Consider the following 14,722-nt stretch of genomic DNA (forward strand, 5'->3'; position numbering starts at 1 on the left):
TCATTTGTGTCCTTTGTGATAGTGCTGCTTTTTTAATTAGTTATTTGATGCACACACACACACACACACACACACAGACAGACACACAGACACACATAGTATTTGTTGTAAAAGCACATATGAGACTGCAGAGTTACTGTAAAACGTTTATATCGTGAGCATATTGTGACAGAGTGACGCAAAACTCTTTCTTGTCTCTGCAGCGAGAACACAATGCTGGAATTCCAGGCATGCTGATATTGACTTCCTATGTTCTCAGCCCATCGCTAGGTACAGCTTCCTGTCTGATGAGGCTGAGGGGCAGTTTGACTCACAGCGACGGAGTCACGATGCCCGCGAAGGTGCTTATGTGCTTGTCTTTTTGGCCTTGACTATGGTTAAGGAACGGGAAAGTGACTTGGTGGGTTTTCCCAGGTTTGTCCAAATGTTCAGCTCCAAAAACACATTCCTCAGTTTCACAGCCACCGTCAGAGAGCTTTTGTTCCCGTGAAGGAGGTCGGTGCTTTGGCGAGCAAGAGACAGATTCACATCGATCCTGATCAGTGAAAAGGAAAACAAGGGTAGCAGGTAAAGGGCAACGTTGTGTGTGGATGGACACAGCAGGGTTAGTGCATGTGTCTGATATCCGGGTGGATGTGTGGTCATCTGTGTACAGCGTGTCCCTGTCCGCTCTCGTACATAAAAACAGGAAAATAAAAGCGCTGGAAGGTGTAGGGAGTGTGCGGAGCCACACGGATGCTTGTGTAACCTCCTGTTCAAAGGCCTCCTGTTTCCTCACCACTGTCCAGCAGGGAATCCAGGCCACACTGAAACACAGTCGTGTCAAAGACGTGTTGTCTGAGGCTGTCGGGGCAATTCCAGGCTTTTTGTCAGTGTAACATCAACCTGTTCTTTTTTGAGTTGTTTTCCTCTTTTTGACATTTCCTTTTGTTTCTATTAAAGTTCTGTATATTTTCTTATGACTCACTGGGTAAGTGGTAGAAACATCACATGCCTACATTTTACTATTACTATTTTATACTTGGTGTCTCCATCATGAGTCTAAATAAATGATTCTTCACAACTTTGCTTTTTTTTTTGTTTCTTTCTTTGTTTTTTGATGTTTAAATTTGTCATCGATGTTTAAAAGTTTACAGTTTGACAGAGTAAGAACGACGGGTGCTGCGTGGCTCCCTCCCACCGAGCATCGAGATTAGTTAAAATGAAAGAATAGAAGTTAAACAGGCTTTTAGTTAAGTAAGTAACACTAAACCTGCTCCCGTTCTGCATGGATGCACTTTCCCAGAGGTCCACCACATGTTAAGATGCCTGGTTGCACACACTCACACACACTCACACTCTCACACACACACACACACACACACACACACACACACACACACACACACACACACACATCGTTGCTTTACTTCAACCCTGACACCAATTCTATATCCTTAGACTTTCAAATGTGAGTTGAGCTCTCGATCAACTGAGCAGCTCAAGAATTGTCAGAAACTTCCTCTGGTTCTGTCTGTTTTCCTTCTTAACATGACTATTGCTGGCACTTTTGGGACTGCAACTCTATAAATTGTATTCCAGGCAGGACAATCTGAAAGTTTTGTTCTCCGGGAACACATCGTATAAGCTATCAGAAAGCATATTTATTTATAGTTTGTCGCCCAGCATGCATAGGAGGAAAATCACAAGTCTGTTGCAGGATTACCTCCAAAGAGTTCTCAGCTGCCTGTTGCATCCCTGCTCCATCCCTCAGCTTTCATGATCATGGGAACCCAAGGAAAAGATCAGATTAATCCCAGTAACACAATTTGAGTGGACGTATTTAATATTAATGGTTGATTCAGGGTTTCGCTGTGAGTTTGGTTCACGTTCAATTGCTGCAGTGGTCGTTGCTGGTTAGGTAACAGTGTTGTTGAGACCCAACATGCCGTATCCGTCTTTAAGGTCAGTCAGTCAGCTGTGAACCGTCCCGTGTCTTTAGTCACAGCCTCTGGTCCCTCAGAGACACTCCCACACTGTCATGGTGGTTGACCCCTGGGTGTTTGAATGAGCGTGAGCATGCCGGTGCGTGTGTATGTGTTTGTCACAGTCAACAAGCCTCCGAGCATCTCTACCCCATTCTTGTTTGAAGTCCGTGGGGGGTGGGGAGCCGCTCGGACACCCACGGAAAAACAGGGATCCCACCTCGATGCTGAATTTGGAGATAGTCTGCTGTTTAGAAGTCGGACGTCTGTGTGAGGTTGACAGTAAGACAACGGGAAGTCATTCATGAAACCCTGAATAAACATGGAGTTTAAGGAGTCACTTGCAGGGACATTGGAAGAAGCTGCAGAAATACATTCAAACGAAATCAACCATAGTTATTTTTGGCGAAAACAACGATAAAGGCCTTTTTAGCCCCAAAAGACTCATCTATACAATGGTTTGAACGTGGAAACATTAGCATTTATTATGCTTCAAAGTCATTCCTCGTATGATTCCATTTAGACAGAAGAGCAGACGACTTGTTGACTGGATAATTAGCAGACATCGCTATGCGGCTGGCTGCTGAGCTGGAGCTTTTTGCAGCCAAGAGTCAAGTGGGTAAATGTGAAAAACAAACCGCAGAAAGAGTGTGCTAGAGTTCACCTACAGGACACACACACACACACACCCCCCCATTGCTATTTCTTTTCTGTCTCTATTGTCAGATTGAACAAACCTCACTGCACATCACCAGCATCTAACACTCAATACGAGGCGGTGAAGTTAGGGGAGTCAATATGACGTCTCTGGAGAGCCCAAGATGCACTGAGTGGAAACAACACGGCAAACAGGACGAGGCAATTAATCTGCCTGAGCTACCGAGGCAAGAATGAGTTCATGATGTTCTTGATGTTCAAAAATAAGCTTTCTGATTATCAGATATAAACTAGAGTAGAACTCAGCCCACAGACCCATAAAGCTGCTCCAAATTTTACAAACTCATGCACCAGTCCCCTAAATATACCTCACTTTTTATATCTAGATCCATGATTTAGTCGCTGGGAAATTGGTGAAATTGCCTAAATTTTGCAATATTAAAGAAAGTTTAAAAAATCCTGGATCTGCCTCCTAATCCAGATCCACACCCATATTCAATAGGTTCATCCCTGACGCTGTGCTGGCACCGTGTGATTGATACGCTGCAGATTGAGAATTTAGCTCGAAACATTGCTGTGACGATGGCTGTAGACAGTTACAGCCATTTAATGGTTTGCACTCTATTCATACCACAGTCAGGTGTATGAGAAACACTCACTAAAAACATTATGGTGACCTGCTGACAGCAAGAAGAGCGGCTTTGCTTCTTGTATTTGAACAACGTGAAAAAGTACATACATACAGTCATACGGTGAATGAATGGAGCGTCCACTTTACTTTGGGTTTCACACTGACGACCACACAGGAAGCTCTGCAGACGTTAAAATTTTACATCTCATGGACACGGAAAGAACAAACTGGCCTTTGGTTTTCAAATCTGTTTCAATTGTCTGTTTTTCACCTTTCATAATAAAATATTGACCTTTTAGAAGAAACGTTTAGAATTTCAGAGAAAAGAAAAGTGTTAAAAGATATAAAAACACAAAACCAAGTAGATTTAAGCACATTAGCTTCTTACACCCATATGAAAATAGCATTAGATGGCAAAGTTATCACAAACATGACTTTGTTCCATCATATCTCATAATAAACAGACAAAATCAGTAACAGTTGTAAATTGACAAAGGACATACAAGCCATGTTTTTCAATAACTTAATGTTGAATAGTGATTATCGGACACCAAATGGCAATAACCTGCATCGATTAGGCCTCTTTCTGACTCTTTCAGTTTGATTGAAATGAAATCTCAAAAACAGTGCGTTCTAGAGTAATACAACAGCTACAAGAGCAGTTTAATAAAAAAACATTATAGATGGCTGTTTTCTTTTCTCTCAGAGTTATAAAAGAATGAGTGCTGCAGGAATGAGTCCCAAAACCTGGAATTCAAGTCACTTCTGCACTTCCTGGTTTCCTCCTGAGGTCAGGCAGATGCTAACGAATGGCTAAATGAGAAGAGCAAGTTTGTCGGGATGATCAACATCATTCAGCTGAACACAAAAGCCTCACAAAACCCGCCTTATTGAATTTAATCTCATGCTCTTCCAAACTATTTGCTACTTTCTAAGAAGAAGAATAGTAAGTGCACTGAATCGCAATACAAGATGGAGGATTAGTGATGGTGATCATCATAGACTAAATAGAGATGGACGACACTTCCTCCCACTATCCAGAAATGAAGGCAAAATATCCCGGATATGAATGATAAGAATCCCCAAATCGCAGATACCATTTTTGAGATAAATTGATTCGACTTTTTGGATGGTTCATGTCTCCTCCACTAACATGGAGGAGGTGGGATTTATAAACTACACTGCAGCCGGCCATTAGATGGCGATCGAAGCGGCCTGGCTTCACTTTCGGTGGATCTGTCGTGTCATCCATCTTTACACAGTCTATGACGGTGATGAAAGTGGCGGAGATGATCTTAAAATCATCCCGTTCTCTAAAGAAGGACGTCTCTCTGTCAAAGAGAGAAAGAGCGAAACAGATGTTCTAAAATTCTTCTACATGAGTATCGAGGTGCGTTACAGAAGTGTAGCTACAATACACACTGAGGCGTACAAAACACACATGCACACACTTTGACAGGTTCAACACTGCGTGGTACTGGGAGGTCGTTCATTGTTTCTGACTGAAACACCCAAACATCGTGAATCAACGACAATGTGTCTGCAGTGTTTCTACAGAGTTAATCCACAGTTATGGTCGAGACAAATAAATAAGAAACATAGCACACAGTCAGGCCACAGGTGTGACGCCATCACCTCCCCGTTCCTGTAGCACCTCAATCTTTTTTTTTTCTTTCCACCCGTGATGAGATTTGGAAACAAAGGAACTCTCACTCGACGGTTCGTGTTTTTTTGCCCTCGAATCACATCTGTGTAATTCCAGTGTTTGCAGTGAGTTAAATAGAATTAAATATGGTTAAAGACAGACCATCACTGTTTTAATGAGCTAATAAATGATATCAGGCCTTAGTACGGTAAATCCACACGGCTTCACCCCCCCCCAAGGTAGTCAACACTGAGTCTGAAACATGTGAGCTGTATCACACGTGGAAATATTGGTCAATTCAGTCAGCGTTTGTTGTCACGGCCGTCCACTGAATGAATGTCTCTTACATTACAATGGATTCTGTCGTGACACTGAAGAGTTTTGTCCATTTTCACGTCCAACAAACTTTGTCATTCAAACCCCGCATAGACTCAGCTTCGTCAATATATAAGTGCAGTTTCTCTCTTTTGATATCAAGACATGTTTCCAAGTAGAGTTCTGAAATTGCACTTTTATCCACAGTGATGCAGTTTCAGTCGTCCAGATGTGTCGTGCGTTCACACAGTTTCTCAGACCTCGGCGCCACCGGTAACTGTCGTCGTTGACAAGTGTTCTCTTCAAAAAATACTTTTATTTATATTCCATTTTCCTCTCACTCCATCCAGGTGTACTTACAGGTTGACCGGTCAGTCATTAGTAGTGTTACGGAGGAGACCTCACAGGACGAGCAGGTTACTGAATGAAGGAATAAATACTTAAATGAAGGGAGTCACTCTGCGTCACCTCTGGATTATCCACAAAATACACCAAGTTCACACTGTGTCCCTGTAGGGGGGGGGGGATACAGGACACAAACTTACACCACGGTTTCATTCAATTATTATCATTTCAGAGTAATTTCATTCGTGTTCTGTCAACTCACCTGGGTGTACTGTAGTTCTACATTAGCATCGCTCTCATAGCTGCCTTGCTGATGCGTTTGCGATTCTTCCTCATCCTCCTCTTTGTGTGGTTTGGACGAGCTGGAGGTCTGGGGGCCGCTGGAGCCAAGGGCTTTCGTGTGGTAGTCGTAGACGTTGTCGTCTCTATTAGGATAAAATTGACATGTTACGGAAAATACATTTAAAAAAAAAAATAACGATAAACAGAAAGACAAAACAAAAATGCATTACCTGGTTTCTGTGTTGTTGTTTGCAGATGATGGTGATGTTGACCGTTCAGGTGATGTCGACTGTCTGCCCCCTTTTCTTTCTGCCTCTCCTCTTCCTCTCGCTTCATCTGCTGCTGTCTCAGTATCTCCTTCTCCTGGTCCAACCTCTTGTGGAGGAGAAGAAGCTCTTTCCTCTCCTCCTCCAGTTTTGCCTCTTCAATCTGCAGTATCCTCTCTTCCTCCGGAGTCTCGTTCTCTCTCCGTCTCGCCAGCTCTCGAGGCTCCGGATTTGGCTCCTTCGTCGGCCGCAACCTGTTCCCACGTCTCTCGCTAATGGTTTCCTCAGTAAGACTGAGTTTGACTTGAGGGTTTTCAGTAACAGGTTGTGAGACGCCACCCCTGTGATTCTTTGTAAATTTGGATTTGTCTTCTTGCAATAATGGGACTTGCGTTTGTGTTCCTTTGTCTCTGCTCCCGTTTCCCTCATTTACTTTTCCCTCAGTACTGTTGAGCAGTGACCGACTCCCACCTTCTACCGACTTGTTCTTTACCTCAACACCAACGTTATCCACTGAGGAAACTGTCTTGTTGCCATCTGCGATCCTACCGAGCTCCCTCTCCAGGTTCTCTGGGTTCTCAGATCGGTCTTTGGTCCCGTGGAGCCTGCTGGAGTTATGTGTCCAGTGCGGGGACAAGAGAACAGCCTCTCCAGTAGACCGAGACATGTCGTCCCCAGCCAGACTGTACCCTTCTCCAGGCTGGGTGAAGGTGTCTCCTCTGGGGCTCCAGTGCTGCTCCAGCAGCTCCTCCAGATGGGCCCTCTGGTTCTGCTTCAACTCATCCCACTGATGGAGCTCATCCTTGGAGGGCATCTTCACCTTTGACAATAAGATTCAAGAAAATGTAATTTGGATTATTGGGCTATAGTTTGTATCTGGCAAATGTTCTTTCAAAGGAAAATCTTGCCAGAGAAACTATTAATTCAAGTCAACAAGTCTGTGCTGAGGTTTGAATTAAGAGTTAAAAGAGAGCGTTAACTCTGTACCTGTCCGTGTTCTTGGCTGAGTGTCTGGTTTCGATGTTGGTGGCCGTGTTGCCTGCGCGATGATTTTCTCCTGGGCGCTGGGGCGCGTGGCGCAGGCTGACATCGGCACTCCACATGATCCACCACGGACACCACTGCTTTAGTGTAAGTGGGTCTTTTATTAATGTATTCGATCTTCATCACCTGCAGGAGGAGGTCAGGAGGAAGAGGGATGATTAGCAGTATAATAAAAACAGCGCATGTATGTACAATGAAAATCTGTGCCCGCGGTCGTCTACCTGCAAGTGTCTGGTGTGCGTGACGAAAGGGACACAGTGCAGGCTCTTGGTGTTGCAGCAGCCGGAGCAGCGCTGCACCTCGACGCATGGTGGCCATAACATGAAGTTAGCATTGCTACGATCCAACATGGCCCTGGTAACCTCAACCACCTCTGTACGTATTTTACACAGAGCCTGCTGGGCCGGTTGGGCATCTGAGGGACCAGATTAGATGATTGTGTGTAAGTATGACGGGGAGCTCGGGTTCATGCAATAGCGTCAATGACTTATGCAGCTCAAATGAAAATAAAATCTATCCTGCATCAGCAACACAACATGCAATACAGCTTGTTACTGCCAGAGACAAGCAGCTGGGTTATGAAATAAAACTTGTGTGTGATGAGAGACAGTTTTCTTCATGTAATTAAAGATAATCCTCCGATGTCAGCCACACTGTTGTAGATGGATGTCTGGAAATTTAGACATCTGCTTTATCGTGAGCTTTAATGGGAAGAATTTCACCGTGTCACAAAAAAAAAAACATACTTGTCACATAAATCAACTCTGAGAAACGCTGCCCTTTGTTAATGATGATAGAGTGTGATGAGGAAAATCAGGAATCCTCGGCTCCGTCACTACAACCGTCTATTTATCTAGTTCTGGGGATAAGAACACATTCATCCGAATAAACTCAGCCACGCCATGATGGTTATTTTTATTTTAAAGAAACAATGTGAGAGTAATAGCAGCAATGTCTCTGTCCTTCATGATATACAATAAACACTGTGAGCAGAACAAGACACTGGTAAATAACACTGGTAAGAACAAAGAGGAAAGGGGGGGGGGGCTTTGCTCACCGAGGCTCCTTGGTAGTCTGTGACCTCCACTGACTGCAGAGGTCTCGTCCTCCTCGTCTGAGACAAGACATAAGACAAGTAAAGCATTTGACTAAACATGGTCACATAATGTACACATAAAATCTTATTGTGGTACGTGTCGGGGATTTTATTTCAAGGCCTTCTAGCGCCCCCTGCATGTGTGGAGAGGGAGAAACAAAAAACAAAGGGGGTGTGGGGGTAGTTATTGGAGTGTGTGTGTGTGTGTGTGTGTGTGTGTGTGTGTGTGTGTGTTTGTTGGTTTTACCACTAATGATGTTTACTAGTCAATTATAAAGAAGTAACTGCTAATTGTTGTTATGTTAGTTTTCAGTTTACAACTGTTGTTATTCTCTAACTTTGTGATTATTATTCAGCATCAACTAGATTTGTTTTTACAGACATTTTTAAGCAGGATTCCTGTATACTTGGTGGAAGTGTGCAGTACAGGTCAGGGAGGTGTGGATCCAGGATGTTTCTTGTGTATTGTACAACATGTAGTGTCTATGCTGCCATGCTTTTAGACTGTAAAACATTTTTTTGTACAATTAGAAATTGTTTAATTGATGCAATAGGTGATCAAGTGAAAAGTGTTTGTTGATTGTTATATTGCTGTTGTATGGTGTCGACGTCTGCAACAGTAATAGAATGCTGGGATCTTTACCTACGGAGTCAGAGAGCAGCAGCAGCTGGAGGTCCTCTATGGACGTGATGGGGCTGTTTCTAACCAGCTCCACCAGGGCTGCAGGCAGAGGCTCCCCCTGAAACACACGAGCAGGAATTCATCAAAATTCAAGAGACCAAAGAAATAAGATGTTGTTCATTACAATAGTGGGAAAAGCAGAAAGAAAGACAGCACATGATTGTTTCGACACAAGAGTTTTACAAAGAAATTTGTCAGAGGAAATGGAATTGGGAGGAAAAGATGTCCTCCCCTCCTCTTCTGTTACACACAAACAGCTTTGTCACAATTTAATAACATGTGTCTTAACTATTTATCTGTTCTATCAAAACCAAAGACAGAAACTCCAACCTACCACCCCACTCTTATTATTTATCTATATTACTTAATGTCATTGATTAATACTCTCTGGAGCCGTGAAGAGTTTTTTTACATCCACGATGCCTGTAAACACTTCATAAAGACTGAATTAGAGCGGATGCTGAACACGATATAAATAAATTAAAATGTATATCTGCACGTTTATACCAAGACGTCTGTGAAAGGCTCATATTAACTGATCTTATATATCCTAATATATAATACTGACATGTATATATATTCTTCTGTTGTTAGGTTCCCCAGGTACTATGTGTTGATAATGACAAAAAGCCAACATAATATTAACTTTATCCTTCAACAACCTGCTTTCAACAAAATATTTCCACATCACCACAACAATAAAAACCAAGCAACAGCTCCGCATTGTCTTTCTTTGCACTGAATGTGGGTTTAAGAACCCCCCCACCCCCAACAGCATTACTGGGGTGGAGAGAGAGAGCTGGGGGGGACAGGCGTATTAACCGGAGCAGACACACAATGGTCACTAAGAGCAGGCTGAATGACTATTGGCGTTGTGTCTTCTCATCTGCTAACATTTAGGGGTCAAAGGAGCCAGGAAGGAGTCAGGAAGTGGGGGAAGGAGTGATACGGAGTGGAGGAGAGAGGAGAGGTGCATCTGAAAAAGAGGAGGGATAATGGATGAATAAGAGACGGGTTGAAGTTGACAAGGATCAGACGTGGGTCGACACGCTTCCTCACGGTGACTTTAATGCGGTTGATGTGCTTCATTTGCTTTGAGATGAAACGGGGAAGAGGAGCTCGTCGTGCACCAGTGAACGGACGTACCGTCTAATAATTAACGTGTGTCAGCAGTTGGAAATACACAAAAACCAAAAAGTAAACTATATTTCTAAAACAGGGATTCAGTTCAGAGCATTGTGCGATTCCACTGAGGAAGAATACCGACAGGAAGTAAGTTTTAGCCAAAGGAAGCAGCCATCCATGCATGAACATGTATTCTCACCCGGCCCTTACTGTACGCCTCTGACTCTCCCCCATTGTTGCTCAGCTTTCCATAGACTCAAACCATCCAGCGGGGAAATGCCTGCTGTATTACACTTACATCTCTGCTGCAGAGCCGTCGATGCCCCTGAGGAGTCATCATGATTATTTCCTCCCCTCGACAACACAGCCAACCTGCCTGGCTAATTGTGTCTGCTGTTAATTATAGGATGTGTGCCTTTTGTTCACGCTGGTGCCTGCTGTCATGACGATTTGTGTCTAAGCAGGAAATATTAAATAAACACTTTGGTTCCCGATAAACAAAACAGATGTAAACAGATTCAAACTGCACAGACAGAAGATGTAAACACACGATGGTGATGTTCGGTGTGTAGCTACGAGATTTTATACATTAAATATATCAAGATCATAAAATATTGAATGTTCACTGAAACAAAGATGTGTCCTGTAATTGAGAACTAAACTACAAATGATAATAATCATAATAATAATATCAACTGTATTAATATAGCACCTTTCTTAAAGTGCTTGACAAGAAGAAATAAAACCAGAACAAAGATTTGTGATCTATTTTTTCAGTCAATCAATGAATTACTTAGTCTGTACAACATAAGGTGGAATGATGAAAAATGTAAATCACATTTTCCTAAAGCTCGGGTCATCAAATCACATGTTTTTTAGAATAAATGCTTTAGAATCTAAAAATATTCAGGTCTGATGCTTTAACTTCTCGGGAACAGAGAAGAAGAATCAGTCTCATCACTCGACTGAATCTGGAGCAGTTGGTCTGTTTGGTGCTGATGAAGCAGACACAGCTGTTACATTAGGTAACGTGATGTTGGCCTTGTGTGTATCCACAGTAACACTGAAGACTTTCCGCAGCACCGCTGTCTTACAACCAGACACACAACTGCTCCCTGTGACGTCCACTGCTGCAGTGATGTCCAAGTGTCCGGTATTTCTTTTTTGCTCTTCTACGTGTTCCCTGATAAATTCTGACATAATCCAGAATTCTTCACCTGGAGCAGACGCACGTCCCCTGCAGGCCGGTCGGACACGTTGAGGAATGCCAGGTACAGGCAGCGGGCAGGGGAGGGAACGGCTAATCGTACATAATTAGGGGGTCGAGTTTGCTGCCGGCGCAGCAGCAGCAGTATGGAGTCTCTGGAACTATTCCTGCACGTGCACAATACTGCAGAGTGGGAATAAATGTGATTCTAATTAATCGTCATGATTTATCTCTGGGTTGGAGAGAAGCCTAACGCATGATATGCAAAAAGTAAATGTGTGGATTCCTCTTTGGTGCTCCCTCTGAATCTAAGTAGTGTTTCATACACAAGTGTACTTTTAAATTATCCCATTCTCTTATGATAATGTGCTTTTTTAAGGGACATGATTGTACCAACAGACTTCCTGTTTGTAATTTTAAAATTAGACGCAGGGGGGGATTTCCTGCTTGTATAGCTCAAAGCTTCTGTAACGCTCTGGCTCTAAAAAACTAAATTTGAGTTTTCTTTTTTCTACAGAAGCCATAAAATGAAAATACAGGTTGAAGACAGGAATTTAAAGTCATCCATCATAGCCGTGTTTCACAAAATCTATACTTTATGTGAAGTGGTCATGGTGACGGTAGATTGCATACAGTAAATTCTCCGCTCTACCAGCCGTTACTCCGTCCTCAGGCCAAACCACAGCACCTATATCTGACTGCACGACAGCCGGGCCTCTCTTTGATTTGTTCAATAGTCCCCTTCTCCCTGACTTGACTGTGTTTAAAGGCCATTTAGTTTTCTGGGTCACAGACACTGGTGTCTCATTGTGGAGATGAATTGCGAGGGTCAGAAACAGATTCAAAGATCCACGGTGCAGCTGAACCCACTTCAACTGACTTTATTTCAACAACAACGAGGATGTGAAGTGAGACAAGGTCAGATCCACTCTATCTTTCTGACACTGACAAAAAAAAAAAGAGACCAAGATTTATTTTTATTTTTCCAACATCAAGCCTCACTTGACCTCGACCAGACCCTTGGTTAAGTTTCGTCTTCCTGTTTGACCTCAGCAGAAAATCAGACTTCAGCCATGCTTCCACATTTTAATACTGATTGCTCACTTGAACTTTTCTTTCAGGCTTTCTTTATGTGGTGTAATATACAACTGAGTGCATTGTGCAATACACAAAATCAGCTAGACACATGATTTACATTGTGCATCTCAACTGTCTGCCCACAGTGCCACCGCAAGAGGCCTTTCCTGTTCCGCAGCTGTGACAAACATGTGGCCCTCTATAGCATGATGCTGCAGTCTGATGGTGCTAAACCACTGATTCGCTGCCTCGTTCAGCATCTGCATCCATCAACGCACCACTGAAACCACGTGGAGCAGCCAGCTGTAGAAAAAAAACAGAGCCCATCATGGCAGCCTCCATTTCCTGTGGCTCATCATCACAGCAACAGAGAGGGACCTCCGGATGTGTCTGCCCCTGGGCATCCATTCTAAGCACCAGTTAGTTAATGGGAGGAATAACAGTTGTTTTCTGCTGAGGATCCCAACACTGGACTTTATTATGAGACTATAGACTGAAGCAGGTGCACGAGGCCTGAATCTAAAAGTTATAAAAACCACGTGTTGATGTGTGTGTCTTCTGCCGCTGTGTTCATTATAAACATATTGATGACTTTGTGCCGATAGACAGATAGATACAGATAGATAGATAGACAGACAGACAGATAGATAGATAGACAGATAGACAAATAGACAGATAGACAGATAGATAGATAGATAGATAGATAGATAGATAGATAGATAGATAGACAGACAGATAGATTATTCATCCCCTTTGGGACATTCGAGTATCAAGCAGCTAACACGTAATTGCTCATAAATATGCTTTTATATTTATGGCTAATTTGACCATTTAAAAACATTTGAAAACACTGTATTCTTGTTTTAGATGTAGTTCTTAGGAAATAGTTGCTTTAATGATGTTAAGTTTAACTTAAGTTTATAGATTATATAGAAAAAGTTTATGCTCAAGTAAATGTGTCTGTAAAACTTGACTATGTTAAGTTCAGGTCTTCCTCTGACATCTGTATGTTGTGGCATGAACAGGACGAACAGCGGGGACGCACCAGTGAAAGTGGATGGTGCAGTGATTGGAGGTTAAGACTCACCTCGGCCACGCCGAACCGCAGACACGCCGCCAGCAACACGAGCTGTACCCACGCGCTCATCTTGCTGCCCAGCCTCGAGCCTCTCTGACGGACCGGGCATTTATGGAGGCGCGAGAGTCTCCCTCTCCTCTGCACTGCGCGCGCCTTTACGCGTGGATCGTCTCCACCGGCGGAGGTGTCCGAGGCACGGGGAGGAGAAGGTCGGTCAGAGGCGCCTCACGTGTGGGAGACTCTTTTTTTTTTTTTTTAAAGTTTACTGTGCGCAGGATGATAAGACACTTCCAACTTTTTTCTCCGACGTGCACCTTGCGCAAAACGTGTGCGCTCTCGCCTACAAGCGCAAGTTGATAGAAAGAAATTCAGTTGAGAGACGATTCAAGGACATTTCTACGCGAGGAAAGGTCCAGAATTCACAAAGGAGAAAAAAATCATCCATGAGATGCGTAAAGTGCGTGAAATTATTCCAAGGATTTCTTTCAAACAGAGTCGATTAGAATCCAGTTTCTGGTGCGTCCTCAAAGTGCAGCTGAAATAACGAGGCAGGTCTGGAGGGTAGTTTGCGCTCCTCTTCTTCCAAGGAGTCTTATCACTGAGCTGCGTGCTGTGTGGCTCGGTGCGCCTCAGCCCTGGAGCCGCCTGATTACGCAGCGGCCGCAGTGATGATGATGATGATGATGGTGGAGGTTTTGGCTTTCTCTCTCTCTCTCTCTCTCTCTCTCTCTCTCTCTCTCCAGCGCCCCCTGCCTGTGGAACGGGCGATGATTTGCGCACTCGCCTCACCCGCAGCAGCCGCCGCTCTGAGCAACGTTTCCTCTGTCGGGAACCATTTATGCAGATATTCCTGAGACTGAGCCAAGTCCTGTCACACAGTTGTTCATCCCCTGTCGATCTGAATCGTGCTTTTGCCACATGATTGAAATGTCTCAGCAACTCTGAGGGAGTAAGAATAAAAAGTTAGTGTTTATAGTTAGACTGCTATGAGAAAATAATAAGATTACATAGACTAGGACAAAATAAATGAAATAAAATAAAACATGCTATGATGTGGATAACAAACTCAAAGACACGATCACTTGCCACTTTATACTGAGTGATTGTTTCTTCAGTGCTGAACCCTCATGGGTTTACAAGACGCAAAAGCAAAGTGGTCAACATTTTATTAAAATCTAAATTGTGCTTTCTTTCCCAGGCCTCGCAAAGTTCTCTTGACCTCAAGTCTTTCATCGTGATCCAACCAAAAGAAACCAGCACAAATCAAAGACATCGTGTTGTCGTAAACAAGACAGTATAAAGCAAAAA

General features: G+C 43.3%; 1 protein-coding gene across 1 annotated transcript; it reads right to left on the reverse strand.

Annotated features, from left to right (window-relative positions):
• Positions 1-2,423: 2,423 nt before the first annotated feature.
• Positions 2,424-13,991, reverse strand: pdgfbb (platelet-derived growth factor beta polypeptide b). The gene is made up of 8 exons (XM_020108501.2): positions 13,424-13,991; positions 8,889-8,985; positions 8,207-8,263; positions 7,371-7,564; positions 7,093-7,275; positions 6,070-6,925; positions 5,820-5,982; positions 2,424-5,722 (listed from the first exon to the last, which is right to left on the reverse strand). Exons 1-7 carry the CDS (start codon positions 13,481-13,483, stop codon positions 5,837-5,839), a joined length of 1,593 nt encoding a protein of 530 aa, XP_019964060.1. The 5' UTR covers positions 13,484-13,991; the 3' UTR covers positions 2,424-5,722; positions 5,820-5,836.
• Positions 13,992-14,722: the final 731 nt, after the last annotated feature.

The sequence above is a fragment of the Paralichthys olivaceus genome, chromosome 5, assembly GCF_024713975.1.
Source record: "Paralichthys olivaceus isolate ysfri-2021 chromosome 5, ASM2471397v2, whole genome shotgun sequence".
NCBI classification, from domain to species: Eukaryota; Metazoa; Chordata; class Actinopteri; order Pleuronectiformes; family Paralichthyidae; genus Paralichthys; species Paralichthys olivaceus.

Excerpts from the sequence above, each read along its gene's own strand:
- pdgfbb (XM_020108501.2), bottom strand. The coding sequence starts at position 13,483 with ATGAGCGCGTGGGTACAGCTCGTGTTGCTGGCGGCGTGTCTGCGGTTC. Across the intron at positions 8,986-13,423 it reads TGCGGTTCGGCGTGGCCGAG|GGGGAGCCTCTGCCTGCAGC; the intron begins GTGAGTCTTAAC and ends CGTGTGTTTCAG. Across the intron at positions 8,264-8,888 it reads GCTGCTCTCTGACTCCGTAG|ACGAGGAGGACGAGACCTCT; the intron begins GTAAAGATCCCA and ends GTCTTGTCTCAG.